This window comes from Amphiura filiformis, chromosome 10 (assembly GCF_039555335.1).
Source record: "Amphiura filiformis chromosome 10, Afil_fr2py, whole genome shotgun sequence".
Taxonomy (NCBI): domain Eukaryota; kingdom Metazoa; phylum Echinodermata; class Ophiuroidea; order Amphilepidida; family Amphiuridae; genus Amphiura; species Amphiura filiformis.
In genome coordinates, this window is record NC_092637.1 from 17,153,611 (window position 1) to 17,176,935 (window position 23,325).

At 39.0% G+C, this 23,325-nt stretch overlaps 1 protein-coding gene across 1 annotated transcript; it reads left to right on the top strand.

Moving 5' to 3' along the window:
• Nucleotides 1-1,746: 1,746 nt before the first annotated feature.
• Nucleotides 1,747-19,732, top strand: LOC140162577 (cytochrome P450 4F3-like). Its single transcript, XM_072185836.1, has 9 exons — nucleotides 1,747-2,058; nucleotides 4,741-4,891; nucleotides 6,793-6,965; nucleotides 8,724-8,851; nucleotides 11,777-12,023; nucleotides 14,193-14,389; nucleotides 15,244-15,377; nucleotides 16,496-16,643; nucleotides 18,925-19,732. The coding sequence occupies exons 1-9, from the start codon at nucleotides 1,810-1,812 to the stop codon at nucleotides 19,097-19,099; spliced, it is 1,602 nt and encodes a 533-aa protein (XP_072041937.1). The 5' UTR covers nucleotides 1,747-1,809; the 3' UTR covers nucleotides 19,100-19,732.
• The last annotated feature ends 3,593 nt before the right edge of the window (nucleotides 19,733-23,325 follow it).

Below are 23,325 nucleotides of genomic sequence, written 5' to 3' on the forward strand. Positions count from 1 at the left end.
CATACGGGATATAATGAACCTTTGACATGACGCCCTGATGACATGATTTTATTAGTCGTTTTATATATCACCTATACCGTGTCATAATTCCAATATTTGTAATTTTATATAAGAACTAATATTTTGCATCATAAATGCGCAGTCCATATGCACAAACGAATACTAATCTTCAAGATATTTAAGCTTTAGACGACTTAAATAACGTGTCACTAAGCAGGTCATAGGTGCTGGCCTTGTCCCCCCGGGCCTTGTCCTATTGTACTTGTTCATTTGTGTATGGAGAGCTCACTGACCTGAATAGAGGTCAATGGGAGAGCTTCTTTACAAGACACAACACCATCGGTTTCAGGGCGTAGTTCATTGAACTCAACGGGCTGTTATTTGAAGTGCTTTTATGTTATTGCAAAACGGATCGTGGCGAAAGCTAATAAATAATTCATACCAGGGTTTAATTGATCCTGGGATGCGGACATTTCATTATTCGCAAACCACCGGGATTCGATATAGGTTTGCGTTGTAAATAAACATGTGAATAAGAGTGTCATCCCCCCTGGAATGGCAATAGATTAAATAACGTATATATATTACATACAATATTGTACGTACAATACTCGGAGTCTGTGGAGCGCTTAATAGTGCAAGCATCGAGCTATTAATAGAAGGAGAATTCACGAACCCAGTCCCCTTTGTACTATGATCGTTATGAGTCGATACTGAGCAATCAGGTATGAATGGTGCACTATCGATTTGCTAAGCTTCTTATCTATTGAGCTTGGCCGGTTATGAACCACCGTTATCGCGACTTCTAAGCAGAATGACGTCATTTTTACCCACAAAGCATTGTGGCCGTGACCATAAACAAAGGAAAACAATTTACTTCCGGTAATTTTATAACGCCAATATTTCTTATGGCCAAGCTTGGCGGATCATAGAAATAACATTGCCAGTCTTGGAAAACCTTTCCAAATCATTTCCACTGGTTTAAAAGTCCCGCAGACACCCGCCAGTATTAATCATGCCATCAGAAAAAATACATAAATTCACCGTAACTTTGGAAAGAAATGAGGAAAGTCGATCAGGTTTTCGCTAGTAAATCAACTTGAACTCGGAAACACAATGACGCAATCGAAGATCATGTGACCGATGCAAAAGGGCACTATAATACCATCCATTTCCGGTACGGGTCACCTGGGGGGGGGGGTCTGTTTAAATTAAATTTTAAAATAGATGATCGATATTGTCGCATAACGATTATAAACATCAAAGGCCGTGTTTGCGGGACTGCACTGATTAAATCCATTCAAGTGATGACTTGCGTTGAATAGCGTAATCGGCTTAACCCTATTGAGTGGATTAGGATTTTTCTGTGGAACTACCATGGTGCAAGGGTAAAAGTTTATATCTTAGACCGTTATAATATGTTCACTCTGAGAGAAAATGAAATTCATTTTCAATGGTATTCATATCACAAAATGTGCAAATACGCTGCTCAAGTGTGGTACCCCGGTGGTACCAAGAGGTCCCTATATTATTTCGGCCAGATTGAATAGCAAGTGGTAGCATCCCAGTAAAATCAGCCCCGGAAAATCAGCATAAGATTTACATATTTGCGAAAACAAGTTATATGCCTCAGCCCTTGATCATGGCTTGATGTCCTTGGATTTTTTTTGTCACCGATGCGCACCACTGATCAACCGTATTATTATGCATGGTTAAATCTTCTTCTAGCCGGCCAGAACACTTTGGTTGATCATTGACACAGTATTTGATATAGGCCTGCACACGGTTTCTTTTGCATTAAAATGATTTATGAAGCTTTATGATATATCGACTACGAGTATGTCTGACGGGTATGTCTTGAAAACAAAAATGGAAGTTCAACACCAAATATTGAATACTCTGTTAGCTATCGTGTACATTTCGATAGCACTTTTGCTGTGTAAGTTTTGCACCACTGTCTATAGATTGTTTAAGAGGCGATGGTTTATGCAGAAGCTGACGGCTAACATTGACGACTGCGGATTAGAGACATCGTTCATTTGGGGTAATCTTAAGTGCGTGAGTATCACATCTCTTATAAAAGTTATACCAAAACGATAGCATGCGGAATTAATTCGAAGCTAGTCCGGATCAGAACAAAATATTAATTTCTGACATGATCGCGTATAGCAGGTGGGTGACACTTCTCCTGAAGCATGGCAGAATGACCCCTCTATTGTGTTTGTTCATTTGTGTATGAAGAGCCATTATACTAGAAATACCTTTTAAAAGCATTAAATTAGTATCACCCTGGCGGCTCCGTGCACTGGAAAACCAGAATCTGTTATTTAAAAAGAAACGAAAATACAAAAAACCCAGATCCGCCTGTGTACATATAAATGGGTAGCAAAATTGGTCTCGAATATTAATGAATTAAAAGAAACATACGGGATAAAATGAACCATTGACCTGACGCCATGATGGCTAAATTTATTAGTCGTTTTATTCCATGTTTTTACAGTATGTCAAAATCCCACTTCTTGTTTAAATTATAGTGACTTATTTTTTTGCATATTCAATATGCATTCCATATGCACAAACGAATACTTGAGCTTACAACTCATATATTAACATGTCATTAAAGCAGGTCATATGTGCTGACCTTCGCCTATTGTATTTGTTCATCTGTGTATGGAGAGAAGTACGCGCGCCATAGGTCGTAGTTCATTGAACTCACCGGATTGTTATTCCAAGTACTTTGATAATACAGATATTAAATACGTACTAATGGGTCGAGGCGATTGCATTGAAAAACTAATAAATTATTCATAACAGTTACGTAATCAACCGGACACTTTTCATTTCAACCACCAAAATTCGTGATCTTTTAGCGTTGGAAAAGAAACCACAAGAATCTACTCTCTGGTGACAGCCCAGAGAGGAGGCTTTAAATACATTCCCACAATGCACTATGATTGGGAAATTTGATCAATATAACCTAATTTTAAAGGCAAAGTCCCCATTACCACACACACAAAATGGTAATTAAAATTGCAGCCAACGAGCTAATAGTCGAGACTTTACAAATTAAAATTGATTTTCTTATATAGAAAACATTGTTCCGCTGCATTGTTTTGGCCACAGCAGGGGCTATTTTAACGTGCCTCCTGGCACGTTCGTGCAGTGAGATTAAAAATCTGTGCAGTGAGAATTAAAAGTCCGTGCTTACTAAAATATATATGCGCCATTAAGATTAAAAACTGCGTTTTGGGCCAAAATAAAGTAAACCTGCTAAATTGTGCACGCTTTGCGCAGACTGTTGGTCCATCAAATACCAGTCGTCACCTTCATTTTGAGCTTAAATAGTCTGCTGAATTGAACATTTTTCGCGCGCTTCACGTGTGATAGGGTGCTCTTTGGACTATTAAATAACCAATATCCGCGAATTAAAAAGTGTGCAGAAACAGGTTTCCAGCCTTGAGTTCAAGCCAAAAACAGTGAGGGCTCGTACCGAGATCAAGGACTACCCGGGGGTACCCATGCACGTTGTAACATAATGTAAAACTTTCATCGATTTATAATCGACTAGTTATTATCAAATATTGGAGATATTGCCCAAAAGGCTTCAAAAATTGGCCTTTATACGTATTTTTCAATGGGCGATTATTTAGTATAGTGCGCTCCCTGTAGTGTCAAAATTTACCATTTTTGCGTGGTTTGCGCGAGTTTGTCCCGGTAAAGTAATTTAAATCCATGAAGCAGGTCATTGGGTCGCCGAAAATATTAGTGTGCTCCCCTTAAGGGCTGGGGTATGAACGTTTGGACAGTATTTATTTTGGGACATTAGAGCACATCAGACATATCGAATTGCATTCTGAATACGAAGAATGTCATTCTGATATCAAATAATTTTGATTTTTGAAATTTAATACACATTTTATGGCAAATGATTAAAATTTATATTTTTGATATTTAACAGTACTTGAAGTAAACTTTATAAATCTGATGATTTATACTTAAAGTGTATGTAGGTGGGATAAAAAGCCGACGATCAATTGAAAATTTTGACCTTTCGTATTGAAGATATGGATTTTTTTCCCAAAACACCAAAAAATTAGGTCTTTTGGGAAAAAATCCATATCTTCAATATGAAAGGTCAAAATTTTCAATTGACCGCCGGCTTTTCCTCCCTGCTACATACACTTTAAGAATATATCATTAGATTTATATAATTTACTTCGAGGACTGTTATATATCAAAATTTGAAAAATATCAAATTTTTATAATTTGTCATAAAATTTGTATTATATTGTGATTTTCAAAAATGAAAATTATTTGATATCAGAAAGACATGCTTCGTATTCAGAATGCAATTCGATAGGTCTGAGGTGCTCTCATGTCCCACAAAAAATACTGTCGAAACGCAATAAACGCTCATTTTAGATCCCTTAATTGGCCCGACGAAAGTCAAAAAGCAAGGACGCAGCCTGGAATTATGCAAATTGATAACACCACCGGCTCAATATCGGGACAAAATCGATAAAACATACAGTACAGTGGATCTTCGCGCGCATTTGTCTCGGTAAACTAATGTTATTTGAACTTTAAAATGTTGCCGCCCCACCTGACTGGTCCGCCTAAAACTAGAAGTCTACGCGAGGTCACAAATGTGGCTGGCCTGCCTTAAAAGAAGTACGTGATGTCACACCAAATTTTTTTTTCTTGCATGAATTCCTCGATTTTTACTTTTACTGTTTTCAGTATCCGTCGGAAACCACCAAAGAATACCAAGATAAAATTGTTGAGATTTTTTTACGAATGAAAAATTATGGTCGTGATTGGATCGGGCCGTTTCTCTGTATTGTACAAGTTGCAAACCCAGAATACATCAAACTTGTTCTATCGAATGCAGGTAAGCATGCAGGGGGCGTAATTAGAGAGGGCGGATACGGAATGGGGTGAAAACACCTGGGGTATAGGAAAGTAACATGCATTATGCTGGCGCAACTTTCAACATGGTCTTTTGGGGGCAAAAATATTGAACTTTCGGTGCAAAATGCTAAAAAAATGACCGGAGATCTTTCGCGGGTTGATACTAAAAGTGAGGTCTTTCTTGGCAGATTCTATTGGGTCTTGTAATTTTTCCACAAAAAGTGTCTTAGGGGCAAAACTTAGTCTTTTCTAAGTGGGTGAGCCCGGCTTGGAAAGTACCACTGTCCACTGGGGGAGGGGAAGCTGCAATTTTACCATGAGGTAGTTGACATCACGGGCTACGCAATAATTCCTGATAGCAATTCGCCGTCGAAGTGATGTAATAATAGGATTAATTACCATAGCAATAGATGGATACAATGTTTGAATAGATCGCCCTGCACTAAAAGCAGATTGCACTCATCACGGTCACCAGTGTATGTCTGCAATCATAGATTGAATACAATACCGCTCCTTTCAAAGTTATCTTATACAGGTGCGAGTGATCAGCCTTTCTTTAACATCTGAACGTTGTAGTGCAGGGCGATCTTTTCAAAAAGTGTATTCATCTATTGCTATAGTAGTTAATCCTGTTACATCATCACTTCGACGGCGAATTGAACCTGAGTAGCTTTTAGCGCGTAAAGGTCATCGAACTTTACAATAGGTCCAATTTCAAACTTGTTCAAATTGTGTTGAATACCATTTCAATGTATTCAAAGATTCAGAAAATGTATAGTTTGTCCCAGTGGCGTAGATTTCTTTTTGACATTGGGGGGATGGGGTTGGAAAAAATTCTTGAAGTATAGTGAATCCAGCACCTTTTGGCAACAGAGTAAGTGTATGGTACAACTGCGCGAGAAGCGCGCGAACATTTTTGCCATATTGAACTAAACTGATGAAATGTGGTGCAAAAGTGGAATTATATTGCGCGTAGCGCGCACAAATTGGTACTTTTGGGGGATAAAATGGCTAAATGTGAGGTTAATTTGGCCAGAAACCAACATACAGGCGTCAACATTGGTGGGGGATGAATGTATGGACCATCCCCCCTGGCAAAATATTGGAAGGGATTTATCCCCCATCCCCGGTATCAACGCCTGTGGTTTGTCCTATATAGGTCGTACCGTTCTTGAGTTATTCAAATAAAGATGTGTAATTATATCCTTGTACTATGATTTGTTTTATCAAAAGGAACATTTTGACACCTCCTTTGTCAAAATCGGAGCATTTTTATATTTTGACCCCCATAGAGACAAAAACGTGAGCTTTAAAATTTGACCCTGTGTAAAATTCGATGAGCTTTAACTGTCATAACTACTCCGTTCAATTAGGCATTTTGTGTAGCCCATGATGTCAACTATAAAATATTATAACCTATGGTAGCAGTGCAGCTTTGCCTCCCACCTTTGTTTTCAATGGACATTTTATTGTGAAATGTCATTGTACAAGGAATACATTTAAAAAAATTCCACATAGCCCCCGAATGAAAAGTATTTAATTATCTTTGTAATCACCCAAAAAGCATTTTGTGACGATTAGATATGGAAGGCAATATTGAAAAACCCTCATTTTGGGCCATTTTAGACACTAAAATGCCAATAAAAAGAATAGCACTTAGTTCGAATGTAAAATTCACACACAATGCTACCTGAGTGAGTACAAACAAAATTAAATACATTTCATTCGGGGGCTATAGCAAAAACAAAAATGTCCTATACCTTAATGGTTATGGAACAAAGGTGCCCCCAATTGGTACTAAACAACCAAATCGGGTTCATATACTATATAGGGGATCACAAGAAAACTATGACAGATTTTTAATTTTTCTTGCTACTAAAGATTCCAAAGATATCTTGGCATTCAACGTAGCACGCGATTGGCTTGGTGATGGGCTGGTGGCGTCCAAGGGCTCTAAGTGGGCGAGACACCGGAAGCTGTTAACTCCAGCGTTTCACTTAAACATACTCAAACCGTACTTCAAAATATTTGTGGATTCTACCAATGTACTCTTGGTAAGTATATATATTTCGTTCGTTACACCAGTTGAAAAGGTTTTCGAGACTTTCGAGATTTGGCGCAAAATTAATCCGGTTGTTCTAACTATTATATAATTATAGACTAGACCAGGCCTTCTCAACTAGTTTATTTGAAGTGCCAACTGGGAACATGAAGTGCCAACATGTTATGGGAGGATTTTGCAAGGGAGCACGTTCGCGACCTAACGCATAGCGGGTGGGGTCCAGGGACCCGCCTTATAGCCCCTGGAAGGGTCCGGTGTGGAAGCCCTGGACTAGATTAAATTTCAATAATTCAGGTTTCGTAAGGCATTTGTTAGCAAAAGTTGATAACCTAGGTAGTTTTACTAATTTGGACCTGCTGCATCCAAAAAGTCGGTGAGCAAGCGTTATTTTGAGTCTATGACCCTCAAAATGACACCAGAAATGACCCCATATACAGAGGTCAAAAATTAAACACGCTTCGATATTACTTAACATATCAAATTGTGCGTCTGGTCGTAAGAATCACAGATATATATATTTTGTGCATGTACGACCTGTGGTTGTGGAGTTATGTGCCAAAAAGGTCAATTTTGAATTTGTACAGGGGTCAAAAATTAAAGTTGCTCCGATTTTCATGAAATTTGTACCAAACTGTTTGTCTAGCTTCAGGCTGTGAGAAAAATGCAAAATTAGTCACAAAATTTATCAGAGGGCGTAGTACCACCTTAAAGTGAGTTGTTAACTTAAAGACAATAATGAGCATACGCAGATCGTAAAAATTAGTCATTTCAGCTGATAAATGCAACACTGCATTCGTATAGGAAGAAGCGTATATTTTATGGCAACCGGTGGTGCGCTAAGCCTGAGTCGATCGGCCTATCTAGAACAAACTCGCCATGCGAGGCTGTTGAAGAACTAGTGGTTTCGCCCTACTATCATGACATTTTCTGACACGAAGATATAGGGATGTTGACGCTGTGCCCTGTTCATAACGAATAACCCACGGAGGATTCGTTCGATAGAAGCAAAAACAGATTTTTGCACTATAAAAATATTTTGCCAGATTTACCATTGGGTCAAATGGGCTCACGGCCCTTAACATGAAGATAATATTCTCTTTTTCATTTTTAACATTGAAATGCTTGGTTATTATAAACAAATCATCACAGTATGGGTCCAATTTTGGCACCATTTTTGCATTTCAGCTTCTGTACATGCCAACAGCTTCCAGGGGCTTGGCCCCTGGCCACCACCCGGGGCCCTTAAGCAGGCCTCTGCATCCCACGGGGTGGGGTGGTTTTAGGAGTTGAAATTTTCTTTTTTTTCTAGATTGGGTTGACTTAGCAAACCAACTCATTTGGACGTTTCAACCTAGTCCTAACCCTAAACCAATCTCCGCAAAGACCACACTGACAATGTCGGTGTGGATAGGCAATAGAAACAAATAAGTTCGACCTTTCGATCGACCATCGATGCTTGGTCGATCCTTATTATCCACGAAATCAATTAAAAGCCTATTGTTAATTTTGATAACATATGAATCTTTGCCTGTATTAACAATGGCCAATATAAATTCAGCATTAATTGTGACTAATTAGTTGTTAGTTCGTTAATAACAAGCATCGAAGACACATCGACGGTTGATCCAAAGATCGAACAAATTTGTTTCTGGTAATTTCGGCACTAACGAAAAAAGATTTTCAGGCGCCATAACTTACATGCGATTCTGTCTTTCTTTTTTGTTTTCAATTTCTTGCTTGCTTATATCAGAACAAGCTTTCAGACACCAAAGGCGCAACTGTAGAGGTATTTGAACCTCTGTCATTGATGGCTCGAGACAGTTTACTTAAATGCTCTTTCTCGTATGAAAGCAACTGCCAGTTGAGCAAGACAAACAAGTAAGTGATAGTATAAGCCTAATCGGCATTATAACTTCCGGTTTTGGAGAGCAGTTTTGCAGCACTTTGACCTCTGACATATCGGGAAAATTTATTATTAATAATCAATTTATTATTGTCATAATGTTATCATTAAAAATATTTTAATGATTATTTTATGAAATAATAATGTTGTTGTCAAACATTTTAGATTATATTTTGTACGCACAAAACCCAATTTTTCTGAATTTTCTCAATAGGTCAGAGGGCAAAGTGTCCCAAAACTGCAAAAACTGTCCCACAATGCATTGCAAACTTCCAATGCCAATTTGACTTATTGGAAGAAGATGGGGTTTACCCCATAGAAAAAAGGGTTCTATACATACAGGACAGCTACGGTTCTACCTCAAGAAAATTGCAAGAACCCTAAAATGGTTCTTTATAGCCTTTACAGAAGTTTTAAGTTCTTGGTTTTACAGGCAAGACAGCTTAAGAAGCATTTAGGTTTTATTTCGAAACTTGTTGATAAGACGGCAAGTTACTTTTTGGAAATAGTTAGGGTATATTAAAGGGATGTTAACATTCTCATCGCGAAGTATTGTCCCAAGGGGTCCATGCTGATGTTCACATATGGGTTACAGTTACCCATTGTATATGTGGTATTTTTTCATTTGGGGTCAAAGGTCATTAAGGGGTCACTTCCGGTATAAAAAGAAATACCTTTAAAATGCATCTGCTCCCACAAATTACGTAGGACAGTGACGCCACTTGCACACATGCATTGTTATTACCCAGTGTCAAGGTGGTGTACACAGATTTGGGGTCAAAGGTCATTAAGGGGTCACTTCCGGTATAAATCGAAATATCTTCAAAAAATTGTTATTAGCCAAGAAAAACATAGGAGAGTGATGGTATGTTCACATATGAATTGTGTTTACCCGATGTGTATGTGGTATTTTTCAATTTCGGGTCAAAGGTCATTAAGGGGTTACTTTCGGTCTGAGACGAAAAACCTTCAAAATCACACCACTCCACGCCATACATAAATTCTCCCAGTCACATTTCCCCAATATGAAACTTGAAAAAAAATTAAATTTTAATTTTAATTTTACTTCTTTTAAAGTTTGGCAGAGGCGGGGTTCGAACTCACGGCGCACCACGCCGCTTTGGATATGCTCTATGAGCCTAGCGCCTTAGACCACTCGGCCACTTGTCTTGATGGAATCCATTTGAAACTTATTTGAAGATATAATCCCAACTTCAATATAGGCCTACCACGTGACAAGCAAAAGCAGAAAACGTACCATATTTTGGAATTTTATTTGCCTAAAAACATTAATTAGGGGTTCATTCATAGGATTGAGGGCATGATCGCTGTTTATGCCCGAGGCGTGAGCCGAGGTATAAACAGCGATCATGCCTGAAATCCTATGAATGAACCCCGTTCATACATACCCAACATTCTTAGCAATTCAATACAGATGAATATAATAAGGGTTTACAAGTTTAAATAACATTTCCATACCATTTTCCTTCATAAATTGGAAGAAAATGAGTAGGCCTACTTGCAGGAAGCAGCTCGGCTCATGAGGTCAACGGCCGGGAGCCAACGCGTGATACGCGTCATCTTTTGCGCTTCGCGTGAGATGGGCGCGGTGACATGCGCGTGTACGCAACACTAGCAAATCGTGGATCGTGTTAATTGGGTTCCAACGCTGCGTGACGCAGCTTGTTTATGCCCTGCGTACTGGTCATAAACGGTATTTATGACCAGCAAAAAAGAGCGCAAACCCAATCAGAAACGTCGTTATATCGTGAGTATGTATGAATGTGTATTAATAGCGCTCAATTGTTGTTAATCCGACAATAAACATGATAAATGCGCGTCTATATGGACAATACATTATATCGATTTTGCCATGTGCTCGCACGGTGTCAGTACATTTCCATGGTCAGTAAAATACTATAGAGGAACCTACCATTTTTCTTGTATACACGTTCGATGTTTTTGATCAATTACATAAAAAATCCATTTTAGACCCCAAATGTTTTTTCAGGAAATAAAAGATTAGATTACCATAAAAACGAAACAGTAATCTTTTGCCGGGTCTAATGTTATTTATACATAGAATTTTCAACGTTTTTTCTATCCTTATTCTTGCTCAATTAAAAAAATATTTTGGCGTATATAAAATTGAAATAAAATTCTCTGCCTCATAAACGACATCAAATGTGCCACAATTGGGTATCAAGAATCGTTATATATGATGTGCAGTTAATATTCATATTTTCTTTTATACAGAGGATGCTTCAGTTTTGACAGGAAAAATATTTTCTTGAAAACCCTCTCACTCGGTTATTTCAAAACGGTAACCACGCTTCCTTAGAATGTGCAATAATTTAGCATTAAAATTTTTCTTATTCTAACAGCAAGCGTTTCTAGAATGCATTATGGCGAAATGGGGTGTACTTCAAAATGGGCCTTCTGCCACAAATAACATGGTGTAGTGACGCCACGTGCACATGTGCATTGACATTAGCCAATGTCTATGGTCTTTTCATATATTTTGGGGTCAAATGTCATTAGGGGGTCACAACACGGCTGTATTCGTGGTCTTAGACCACAGCTAAGTCTAGTTCCGATTTCATTCAAAAGTATATCAAATGATCTGTCTAGTCGTAAATGATCCGTCTGGTCAATAGTATCACACACTTAGGCCCACAGTTAGTGCGGGTACGGGTACAGGCTTTAGATTAAGGAGTTAACGAAAGGATCAGGTTTATCAGGGTCAAAAGGCCAATTTGTTAGTTGCTACAGGGGTAAAAATCAAAGTTGCTCTAATCATTCACCATTGCTCGCGTAAACTCTGCTGAACATCTTATTGATAACTTTCAAGTGGAAACAAGAAACGCACATTACGGAAACAAAAATGTTTTTCATTTTAGGGAACATGAATTCATCTGGGCCGTGGACACATGCCTTGAGATATACATGGAACGCTTGAGATTCCTTCCTTACCTTTTTGACACGATATTCCACCTATCCCCGTCTGGCTTTAAGTGGAGACGCTGTATACGTATATTGCACAGTAAATCGAACAATGCAATCAAGAAAAGGCGACAAGAAATAAAAGAAGTAGGTTCCAGGAGAGAGAAGCATCTGGATTTTATTGACATCTTACTTCTAGCACAGGTATGATTAATGCTCTGCGTGCTAGCCATGCGCTTCAACGGAAAAAGTTGAAGTTTTGAAATATTTTCTCAAAATATCAAGAGCTATCTTAAGAACTACTGAACCAATACTAGGCTTGTTTGTACTCATTTTATTGCATTTTTCATGCTGATTCCAAATATTGTCATGAAAATTTACATTTCTGAAATTTTTGAATTTTAAAATTTTTTTTGAAACATGTCGTCTGCAGTCGACACCCGCGTAAAGAGAGTTAAAATGTGAAAGGACTTCTAGAGATCTGTCGAGGACTCGGATCCTCAGATCGAGAATAAACCCCGGTTCCGGTACTCCGTGTATCCCGCGGTTGTATCCGCGAATATCCCATGCTCGTCGGTGAGCTTTGAAAATACCCCTTTTGCATATCATTTCGCAAAGTTTTTAGGATAAGCACAACCGTATTTTTAGCGATTTCGCGAATTTTTTGCACTACAACAATGCCACTTTTTCCGCGAAATTTTCGACGAGCATGAGTACCCGCGGATACACGGAGAGCCGGAACGGGGGGATAAACTGTAAGGAATGTCTTAGAGATTGCGTCTCCTTATTTCACTTGCACAGAGTTCTTTTAAAATTGGTCACTCTTGAAAAACGCAATTTTCCATCCATTAAGGCACGTTGAGGAGGATTTGCCCCCCCCCCCCCGGAGGGGGGCCTCGACTTTGGAAGTGACGGGTATGTGCGGACAGCAGTTAGAAATTGGGGGTCTTTCGGTGATAGCCTAGCCACCAAAAAAGAGGGGTCTTTCAGTGAGAAAGTCCCAAAAAGGAGGTCTTTCCGTGAGACTGGGGAAATTCTGACCAAAAAGGGGGTTATTCAGTGAGCATGGGAAAATTTTGGGTCAAGATACAAGGGGGGTCTTTTGGTGACAGGAAAAAATGGGGTCATTGGGTGAGAGGGAGTTGAAAAAATGGGAGTCAATGTGACCGCACATCCCTGTCACCCATTTTTAGTGAGTGTCCCCGGCAGCATTTGCACTAAAATATTGAGACAAATAAAGCAGCACACAAGAGGAATGGTATGGGTTCTTTAAAGGAGATCTCAAGGGGTGTCACTTCCACTGAATGTTTTTCTCTGGAGGGGGAAACCAACCAAACTCTTTCATTTCTATATAATTGGCTATGTAATTGGCCTCAACTCAAGAATCGCAAGACCGGAAATGTCTTGTCTTGTCTTGTCTTTAGTACTGCCCAACACCCACTTCAACAGCGAGTCAACCGGGCAGGATTGCGATGCGCATGCAAATCTTTCTTAACACTGGTATGGTTACTAGTTACTGTAGTAGATGGTGCTGAACAGCTGCTTTGAATGATTTCTTATCTTGGATTGTTGATATTGATTGTGGCAGGGTGTTCCAGTCAATTATGTACCATCCTATGGTGCATTGCTATACACGTTTCTCCTCATATCAAAACCGTTGCAGCAATGCAACTCAAAATTATTGTTTTAATAAAAACGTATTATTTTGATGGTAGGTCTCAATCTAAGATAGAAAATAGAACATACAAACTCAGACCTCGCCTCTTTAAAGTAACACTCCAGCAATTACAACATTATGCCTTATTAGAAAAACAATTATCAAGCACGAATCACGTGGATTTAACAGGCGATATTAAAAATTCCCGCGCCGAAATTGCCTGTGGCAATGATGTCATGGTTATTTGTGCTCAATAGAGAGTTCCCGTGTTTTGGGTTACCCGCCATCTTGGAGGGAAACCTAAACTCCGTTTACAATTTTCAGAATACCAACACTCGCGCAATAATTAGCAAATGTTATTTTGTAGAATGTAGCACCAATAGGGTCATTGACCAAATCAAAGGAATGAGGAATACGGCGGTGCGAATCACGTTATAAACACTATTGTAGTCCGTTCCGCTTGAAAACACGGAAACTATTGTCGTCAGCCTCCATTGTGTTACTGGAACGTCATCGGACACAGGCAAATTCGGTGCCCGGGAAGTTCGAATATCGCGTGGTGAGAGACAGCTGTTTTATTTGTTTTAAAGGTCAATATGAGTTTGTTTTAAATAAAAACCACGCGTTTCGTGCATAATGTTGTGATTGCCGGAGTGTTGCTTTAAATGCATAGGTCATTTTTACGCCTAAAATAATCTGATTTGGTTTTTGATCAGGATGAAAATGGCGACGGCTTGACAGATGAAGAGATTCGTGAAGAAGTGGATACTTTTATGTTTGGAGGATATGATACCACTACAAGCGCTATATCATGGTGTCTTTACAATTTGGCGCGATTTCCTGAATATCAACAGAAATGCTATGATGAAGTCAAGGAACTATTCGATGAAAAAGAGCATCCTGAATTAGAATGGTAGTTTCAGTGGCGACGCCAGGAATTTTTTCGAGGGGGGGGGGGGGGTTTGAGGGGGCAAAGTTAATTTAAGGGGGGGGGGATTTTGCGCTAAATTACCACAAAAAGTGGACATTTTCGTAATTTTGGGTTTTTACTTGTGGAGGGCAACAAGGGGGCAAGAGTTCTGACTGCTGACTGGGGGATTTGTCCCCATGCCCCCCGTGGCGCCGCCACTGGGTATTTTAACTTCTTTTTTCTCACAATGGTCCTGGTCAGTGGCGGCACTAATTGTGGCGGTTGTGGTAGTGGGGGTCAAGGGGGGCATTTGCCTCACAATATTTGTCTCACCCCCCCCCCTTTGTTTGCCCTCTCCAAAACACCAAAAATTACACAAATTTCCACTTTTTCAGGCAATTTTGTGCTGAAATTCACTTTGTCCTCCCCAAATGCCCCCGGAAAAATCCGGGTGCCGCCACTGATCTTATAGTATTGAACAAACGTATACAAATTTATTCTGATATTCTGATTTATCTATCATTAAGCGGGTACTACACCCCTGACCAATTTTGTGCCTATTTTGGCATTTTTCTCAAAAATCATTTTTGACTGTAACTCCACATCTGCTGTCTGTGCCGAAATAAATTTCCAGTGCAGTAGTTGTAGTCCTTGCCCCTATAATAGCTTATAATATACATATCTTACTTGTCATCAATGCGCTATAATTTTTGAGAAAAAAATGCAAAAATAGGCACAAAATTGGACAGGGGTGTAGTACCCCCTTAAAACCATGTTTTTTCCACCTGCGGCAAAAACCTGTGAACCCTGTGTTAATGGTTGTTTTATAAATGTTTTAATTTCTTATTTTTCTATAGGGATGATTTGAATTCTCTGCCATTCACAACCATGTTCATCAAAGAGAGTCTACGAATGCACTCCCCAGTCCCGGGAATAATCCGCGTTCTCGTTAAAGAAGTCCAATTTCCGGACGGAATGGTCCTTCCTGAAGGTGAGTAATTCTACGTGACATGCCCCTTAAAGAATTGGCTCTATCTAATTGCCCTGAGGTATCAAATGGTTCGCTTGGGGGAGGGGGGCGTTGTAATGGGAAACTGTCCCCCCTAAAAACCATAACACAAGAAAAAACACACCAATATTTGCCCTGTATATTTGCCTTTTTAATACAAAAAACACCGTGACGTCTAAACAACGTCATTATGACGTTATATAAACAATATAGCAATCTCTATCGCCGTGATAAGTATAAATGCAAAAGCGACGAGCGATGCATCGCAAAATTCGGCGATTGCCCATCGCTTTCCAGCGGTGCCAGCGATATAGAATAAAAACTAGATAACTAAAGGACCAATCACAGGACCAGCTAGCTGGAGGAATGGTGACCATTATGCTAATTAGGAGATTGTTGTTTATGTCCGTGACGTCATTTTTTGCCAAAAATTTTTGTGCCGAAAAATGACGAACAATTTCAGTTTTCTTTCCATTACTGTTATATTGTGAAAAACCATATAGCTGTGGAGTTAGTCCAATATGTTAGGAAAATATTCAAACCGATGAGCCCATGTTGACACTGGCTAAATAAGCTGTATTTTCACTCGCAAGGGTGACAGTCACCGTTGCAATTTCGTCATTTTATTTTTCACAGACGAATTGAGAGGATTTGACCTTTTGAGGTCATTTAGTAGACCAGTTTACCAGTCGTTTTGATTTTCGTAACAACAGTTCGCCCTTTGAAAAGTGAACTTCGACGTACGTGGTGCGAAATTTTCTTGCCACCACTTGCCAAGTTTTCTTACGGTGCTTCCCGAAACTTTTTATCGTGTGGTTGATCAGCGCATGAGTGGTAATGACACCCGGCACCAGGGTATTCGCTTAACTGCCTTGAGCGGTGCATCGCAATCGCTCGGCGATCGAGTATAAATTCAGCTTTACGAGGCGAGCAATGACGTCTTCTAAAACCGAGTAGTTACTTTATTTACTAGGTGGAAGTGAACCACACAAGTATCACTCTATAAGCTTCTACATTCCTGTTCGAGCCCTTAGAAGCTTGCTAAAATCATAATAAACATGCTTAAAATGGATCATTTGTCTGATTTGTGAATTTTATAGGAACACCTGTGGCCGTATCACTCCTGGCAACTCATCACAATCCGTTATACTGGGAGAACCCTGAGGTTTTTGATCCATATCGATTTCTGCCTGAAAGAAGCAAAGATCGCCACACCCATGCCTATATTCCGTTCTCAGCCGGACCCAGGTAAGCTATCAATTCCAAGTTTTGTCTTCATCAACATTTTGTATGTTAAGAGGGGTTGTGCAATAATTATGAGCCTTGGGGCCCGGCCTGAGGGAGGTTGAAATTGGGGCGGGGAATAATTTTTTGTCAAGCCAAAGAAAAAAAAAAAAAAAAGGGGGGGCAATATTTGGCAGGTCGAAGGGGCAAGCGATTTTTGGCACATAAAAAATAATCCTACATTGATGTTGACTATTATCTGTCCAATTAACTTAGACACCCAGTTTTTGTTACTTATTTGAAAAAATATCCACTTTTAAAGAAAGTCATGAAAGAAAAGTGTTAACATTCGCTGAGACCTAACGGGATTTTTGTGTTTCCAAAGCATTGAGTGAGAGTTTACCAGAAATTCTATTGAAATTGGAAGGTTTTTCTCAACACTTTAAAAATAATCCGGTAGAAGTTGGGTACCATTATTTTGGAAGGTCTCATTATACAGATTTGTAGGTATGGTGATTTTGGATAGTGAATGGATGAATAGTAAATTAATTATACTGCTCACCAAAAACATTTTATAAAAATGAAAAATATAATTCAGTTCATAAAATGCAGACAGTGTTTCTAATTGGCATATTTATTCTTAGTGTATTAACTATAAGTGATCCCAGCTGTCCCTCAACCAATTACAACAATTCGGCGCGGTATTTGAATCTTCTTCTGCGCATGCTTTTGGCTTGGCCCAATTCTAAGAAAATTCAAATTGTACGCCATATGAATGTTCTGATGTTATTGGTGAGGAGTATAATTCACAATACACTCCAGCCGCATAGTAACTTGCTCTATCATTTGTTATAATGCACCAACTGTGACATCTTTTGAGTTATAGAGGTTGTGCATGGAATTATTGATTGGCTCCAAACAAAGGATTTGAACCGGTGTCCTTCACCGAAATCATGGCACAGTGCAGTCCATTCAATCAAATATTGTCATCAACCTATTTGATCGTAGTGTATTTGTTATGTGTGTGAGACGACCTCTCGCGGTAGATTGCAAACATGTTTTTGTTGAATGCATTTGAGTAGACCGCCATTATTGTGAATTAGTAAAAGGATCAAAGAAAAAAGGGTGGAATCACTGATCAATATGCATGATTACAATGTTCAAACACCCCTTACTGTAAATAGATTATCCCATCAAAAGTTTCAAGTCATTAGGAATATTCGGCTGGACCCAGATATCTTGCTGTAAATCGGTCAAAATTGAATAAAAGTAGACAAGGAAGAATATTTGTTCATCGCTTTACTAATAATTTCTGTTAGGTCTGACCGTGTTTAGCAACTTTTCTTTCATGACTTTTTTCCAAAGTGAAAACTTTTCGAAATATATCCTTAAAACCGGGTGTCTAAGTTATTTGGACAGACAATAGTACCCTATAAGTTTATGAAACACCCTATAAGTTTATGAAAACACGACAGAAACGTTCACACATGCAAAATTCGGTCGATTCACAATACGATGCGCCTCCCAGCGTTTGCTGGGGAGTGGTCAAAATACTGGAAAATGTCGACATCTAAAGCCCGCGTATTACGAATACAACATAGGAACACAATGTTATTGTGGGTTTAAATGTCATTATAATGATGTTACATGCGAATGTGCAGTAAAACAGTAATTTACAAATATAGTAGATTCATTTTCTATCTATTGATCACATGAACTCCTTCGTGGAGCTGTTTTCAACGTTATTATTATCACAATGAAAATCCAATGGTGCCTAGAACGGCGAAGTCAACCCTGAAGGTCAAAAATTGGACTGGAAAGAGCAACCGCTGGCGGCGCATCGTATATTGTGAATCGCCAGAATTACCGGGTTAGTGTAGTTAGCGGGTAGTGGCCTTCTCACTCGCTTCTCACCACTGTTGCCGGGGTTCTATTCCCCGCGGTGCCACATGTGAGTTTTGTTGCCGATTTAAAAGTCTGGATTTCCACAATCATGACTGGACAAAAAGTCCGGAAATCGAACTCCTTAGGGGTGTGCATCTATGTTCTGGAATTGTTTCACTCACATGCAATTTTGACCATGTCCCGAATATAAAGCAGTCAATATTTGTTTTATATACCGAATGCGGATGTACGTGGATGTTGCTATTGCGCAGTTTGATGGGACGCACGTGACCGGTCAATAGTTCCATGACCGAGCATAGTTCATTTTGAGGGCATAGCTATTTCAATGACTGCACTCTCATCCAATCAGATGACAGGAATCTAATGGTATATAATTGTTTATATTAATATCTATTTCCAGGAATTGCATTGGGAAGAATTTCGCAATGATGGAACTGAAAGTGGCGATAGTAATGATAGTGCGGCGTTTCCAGATAGCCGTAGACCCAGACCATGTGCCTGAATGGACACCAAGAATAGTCCTAAAATCATTGAATGGAATCCACCTCAGATTTCATCAACGGTTAACAAATTAGACACGAAATATGGTGGAGGAGGGGTGGGGGTTGGGGGAGGGCACTCGACTATGAAATTGTACCTGTGCCTACCGGAGTACGACACTACTAGTAGGGATATAACAGTTGCTGCACAATAATTCTGCCACACTGTGCATGCAAGCATAACAGTGACTTGGAAAAGCGGGCGCATCAAAGTCGGCTAAGTTTGGAAAACATCCATGTCAAAAATGCATTTCCTCATTATGTTTCATTGATCCCGGTTGTTTGAATTTTTAATATGTGGTATATGAAACCTTTTTGAGGCTACCATCGAGTCAGTGTCGAGTCCGACTAAATTAAATATTGCTTTGTTCAAGAATTACCACCTGTTTTACGGATTTTAGAACAAGTGTCCAAATTAGCCTTCAAAATCTCGAAATGTGCCAATTTTGACATTGTAGCTATATTAATTACAATTTCGGAATAATTATATATAGGTTTATTTGTAGGCCTAGATGTGGATTATATTTCCTAAGGTTATCATCATCCAGAATTGCCGCAAATTAAGTTTGTGATTTTACTTGTTTATACAGTACAAAATCTCCTGAGAGCCGTTACGGTGGCTGTATTGTTGTGCTGTTGTATCATGACGCGTGTTGGTGCTGCCATCGTGGTAACGCGCGATGCCTACGAGATACGCGTACAATATTAAAAAAATATTGTATTGCATCCGGGTATTTTGTAAATATTGTACAATATACAGTTTTATTATATAGCTCAAAAGCCTGATATAAATAATAAATAATGTTCTTGAACATACCTGCTTCATACAAGGAGTTAAATAGTGCCAGGCCAGATAGACTGCCTGGGGCATTTTCTGGACCATGCACTGACCATGGAGGTAGTAGAGACCTCCATGCACTGACCATGATATTTGTTTCCTATTTTATTTTTACTTATTTTCACTTCATAAAGTTTCCTCGTGTGAATATATGAAACCAATTGTTGTTTTTAGTGCAAAGAAGCAATTTAAAGTACCAACAGCAATAGATAAACATGATTACCATAGTCTAGGGTTTCTAGATAGTAAAACTTACAGTGAACATTATGCTTGCTGTGAAAATTATATATACTGATATAATAATGCTTTCACTGCGGGAGAAATGTACCCGATGTCATGGGATGTTCATATGACCCCTCCACCTAATGAACTACGCCCTAATACCGATGGAGTTTCAGTTCTTCATACCCAGATGAACAAATACAATAGGAGAAGGCCAAGACATATGACATGCTTAAAGTTAAATCAAACCTGAATATCATATTATTAGTGTTTACTTCTGAATCGAACGTGGGGACATGGGGAAAGCCTGAATATAGTAAATTATAATTACCTTCATTTAAATATTTATGATACTTTTATTAAAACAAATATTCAAGCGATGATGGTGTGTAATATAAAAAACATAAAATTTCACTATTTTCAGAGAAAATAGTGTTTTTAGAAACAACGATAATTTGTTTTCTGCATACAGGTTGATTTATTAATTGAATTGAGCATGCGTGTTCAGAAATTCCAGGCGGCGGATGACATGATCACGCCGGCAACCCGTGAAACCGCCCGGCCGTATGGCATTTTCCATATACTCGGTTAGTTTTGTGGGGTTCATTATCGAACCCCAACGGTTTTAGCTTGTATTTATATTATTTATCAACATAGGCCTATTTGTTTGTGATATTTCAAGCGTTTTAAAATTTCAAAATAATCCCATTCAATTACACGGTTGACAATGAAAATTTACTGAATTTAGGGAATGCATGTCATACACCACCTGAGAAATTCGTTTGTTTGGGGCACTGATCTGACGCTTTGATAAAATTCCCTTTAAAAGGAAAGACCGTAGGGAAAGCTTAACAGCAATAAATATATATAGTACCTCGGGGAAAATGATCCCTGACTCTTGGGGAGTATGAAACCGCAAAGGTCATGTGAGGTCAAAGGTCAGGTCAAATTTGAAGTTGCTCCGATTAGGCTGTAACTTGGGGACAATGATCCCTGACACTTGGGGGAGTATAAAACCGCAAAGGTCATGTGAGGTCAAAGGTCAGGTCAAATTTAAAGTTGCTGTGATCAGGCTGTAACTTTGGGAAAATGATCCCTGACACTTGGGGAGTATCAAACCACAAAGGTCATGTGAGGTCAAAGGTCAGGTCAAATTAGGAGTTGCTCCGATTGGGCTGTAACTCGGGGAAAATGATCCATGACTCTTGGGGAGTATGAAACCGCAAAGGTCATGTGAGGTCAAAGGTCAGGTCAAATTTGAAGTTGCTCCGATTAGGCTGTATCTTGGGGACAATGATCCCTGACACTTGGGGAATATAAAACCGCAAAGGTCATGTGAGGTCAAAGGTCAGGTCAAATTTAAAGTTGCTGTGATCAGGCTGTAACTTTGGGAAAATGATCCCTGACACTTGGGGAGTATCAAACCACAAAGGTCATGTGAGGTCAAAGGTCAGGTCAAATTAGAAGTTGCTCTGATTGGGCTGTAACTCCTCGGGGGAAATGATCCTTGACTCTTGGGGAGTATGAAACTGCAAAGTTCATGTGAGGTCAAAGATCATGCCAAATTTGAAGTTGCTCCGATTAGGCTGTAACTTGGGGACAATGATCCCTGACACTTGGGGAGTATAAAACCGCAAAGGTCATGTGAGGTCAAAGGTCGGGTCAAATTTAAAGTTGCTTCAATTGGGCTGTAAGTCGGGGGAACGATCCCTGACACTTGGGGAGTATAAAACCGGAAAGGTCATGTGAGGTCAAAGGTCAGGTCAAATTGGAAGTTGCTCTAATTGGGCTGTAACTCAGGTAAAATGATTCCACTGGTCATAAGGAACAAAAAAGTCAGTGGTCGCGTATCTGTACGATCATTGGTTAATGAGATATAGTCACTTATTGTACTTTGTGCACGTATCTTTGTATCTTTTAAACAAAATATCCTAGAGAGTCGCGCGATATGTCGAACTTTTCCTCTGGTCGTAAGGAACAAAAAGGTCAGTGGCCGCATATCTGCAGGATCATTGGTTAATGAGATCTATTCACTTTTTGTACTTAGTGCACCAAACCCTGTTTCTTTTAAACCAAATATCCTAAAGAGTCGTGGAACACGAATCGTTTGACGCGAGGTTCATATTGGTGCGTATGCACCAAATATGTATCTTGTTAAGATCAGTATTCGTTTGTGCATATGGACTGCACAGTTACGATGCTAAATATTACTCATTATACAGCCTCTAGTACCCCATATGATGTTTTTATTACAAGAAAATCGATTTGTTTTCAGGTAAAACCAGGGTTTTGTTTCCAGTACACTCACTCGAAACGCAATACACTAATTAGCGGGACCTTGCAGCTTGCTGTGGATATCTTTTACTGCATTTTAAAAGTAAAGATTTTGAAATCTAAATTAAAAATTGTGATATATTTAATTTTGAGAATTACAATTAATACTTTATAGGTATAAAGGAACACGTTTAGCCCATTCAGTTAAGTTCCAGGTGCAAGCCCTATAACACAATGCATATGTAAACTTTCTTTATCTGTGTCAATAATAGAATATTGATTTCAACGGAGTATTGAGCTGTATAGAGAAAAAATAATAATACAGGGTTTTGACATTGTGTGTGGTTTCCCGCAAGTTGGCGGAAGTTGTATTACGAACTGCATCCGAACTCCATTTTGAAGCAAATGCTTTTGACAAGGCATTGGATTGTTCCAGTTTGCATCCTAAATCCACATTAGACTCCTAATTTTATTTACGAAATCAAAAGATTAGATTATCATAACAACAAAACGGTAATCTTTTGTGGGGTCTAATGTGAAAATTACATAAAAAATTACAGTTTTTACAGAATTCATTCTCACTTAATTCCAAAAAAAAAAAGGCGTATATAAGATTGAAATAAATTCTCAATTGTGACGGTTATCAAAAATTGTTATGATAGATGTTCAGTTAATATTCATATATTCCTATCTGATGGTACAGTTTTTACACAGAAAATATTTATTTGAAAAACCTGCCACTCGGCTTTTTTCCGGAAAGGTCACAGGGTTGCCGTGACCTGTGCAATAATTACAATTAAAAATTTTCTTATTCTAACAGCAAGCGTTTCTAAAATGCAGTATGGCGGTCCTATCAATACTTGTTTCATACTTTTGTCGCTGAGCGGCGTGACGCACACGCATTGCAGAGTATGCAGACAAACGGACA

Bases quoted from the DNA above. Each gene is read 5' to 3' on its own strand.
- LOC140162577 (XM_072185836.1), top strand. From the start codon at position 1,810: ATGAAGCTTTATGATATATCGACTACGAGTATGTCTGACGGGTATGTC. The intron at 2,059-4,740 runs GTGAGTATCACA...TACTGTTTTCAG, and splicing joins TTTGGGGTAATCTTAAGTGC to TATCCGTCGGAAACCACCAA. The intron at 8,852-11,776 runs GTAAGTGATAGT...TTTTCATTTTAG, and splicing joins CAGTTGAGCAAGACAAACAA to GGAACATGAATTCATCTGGG.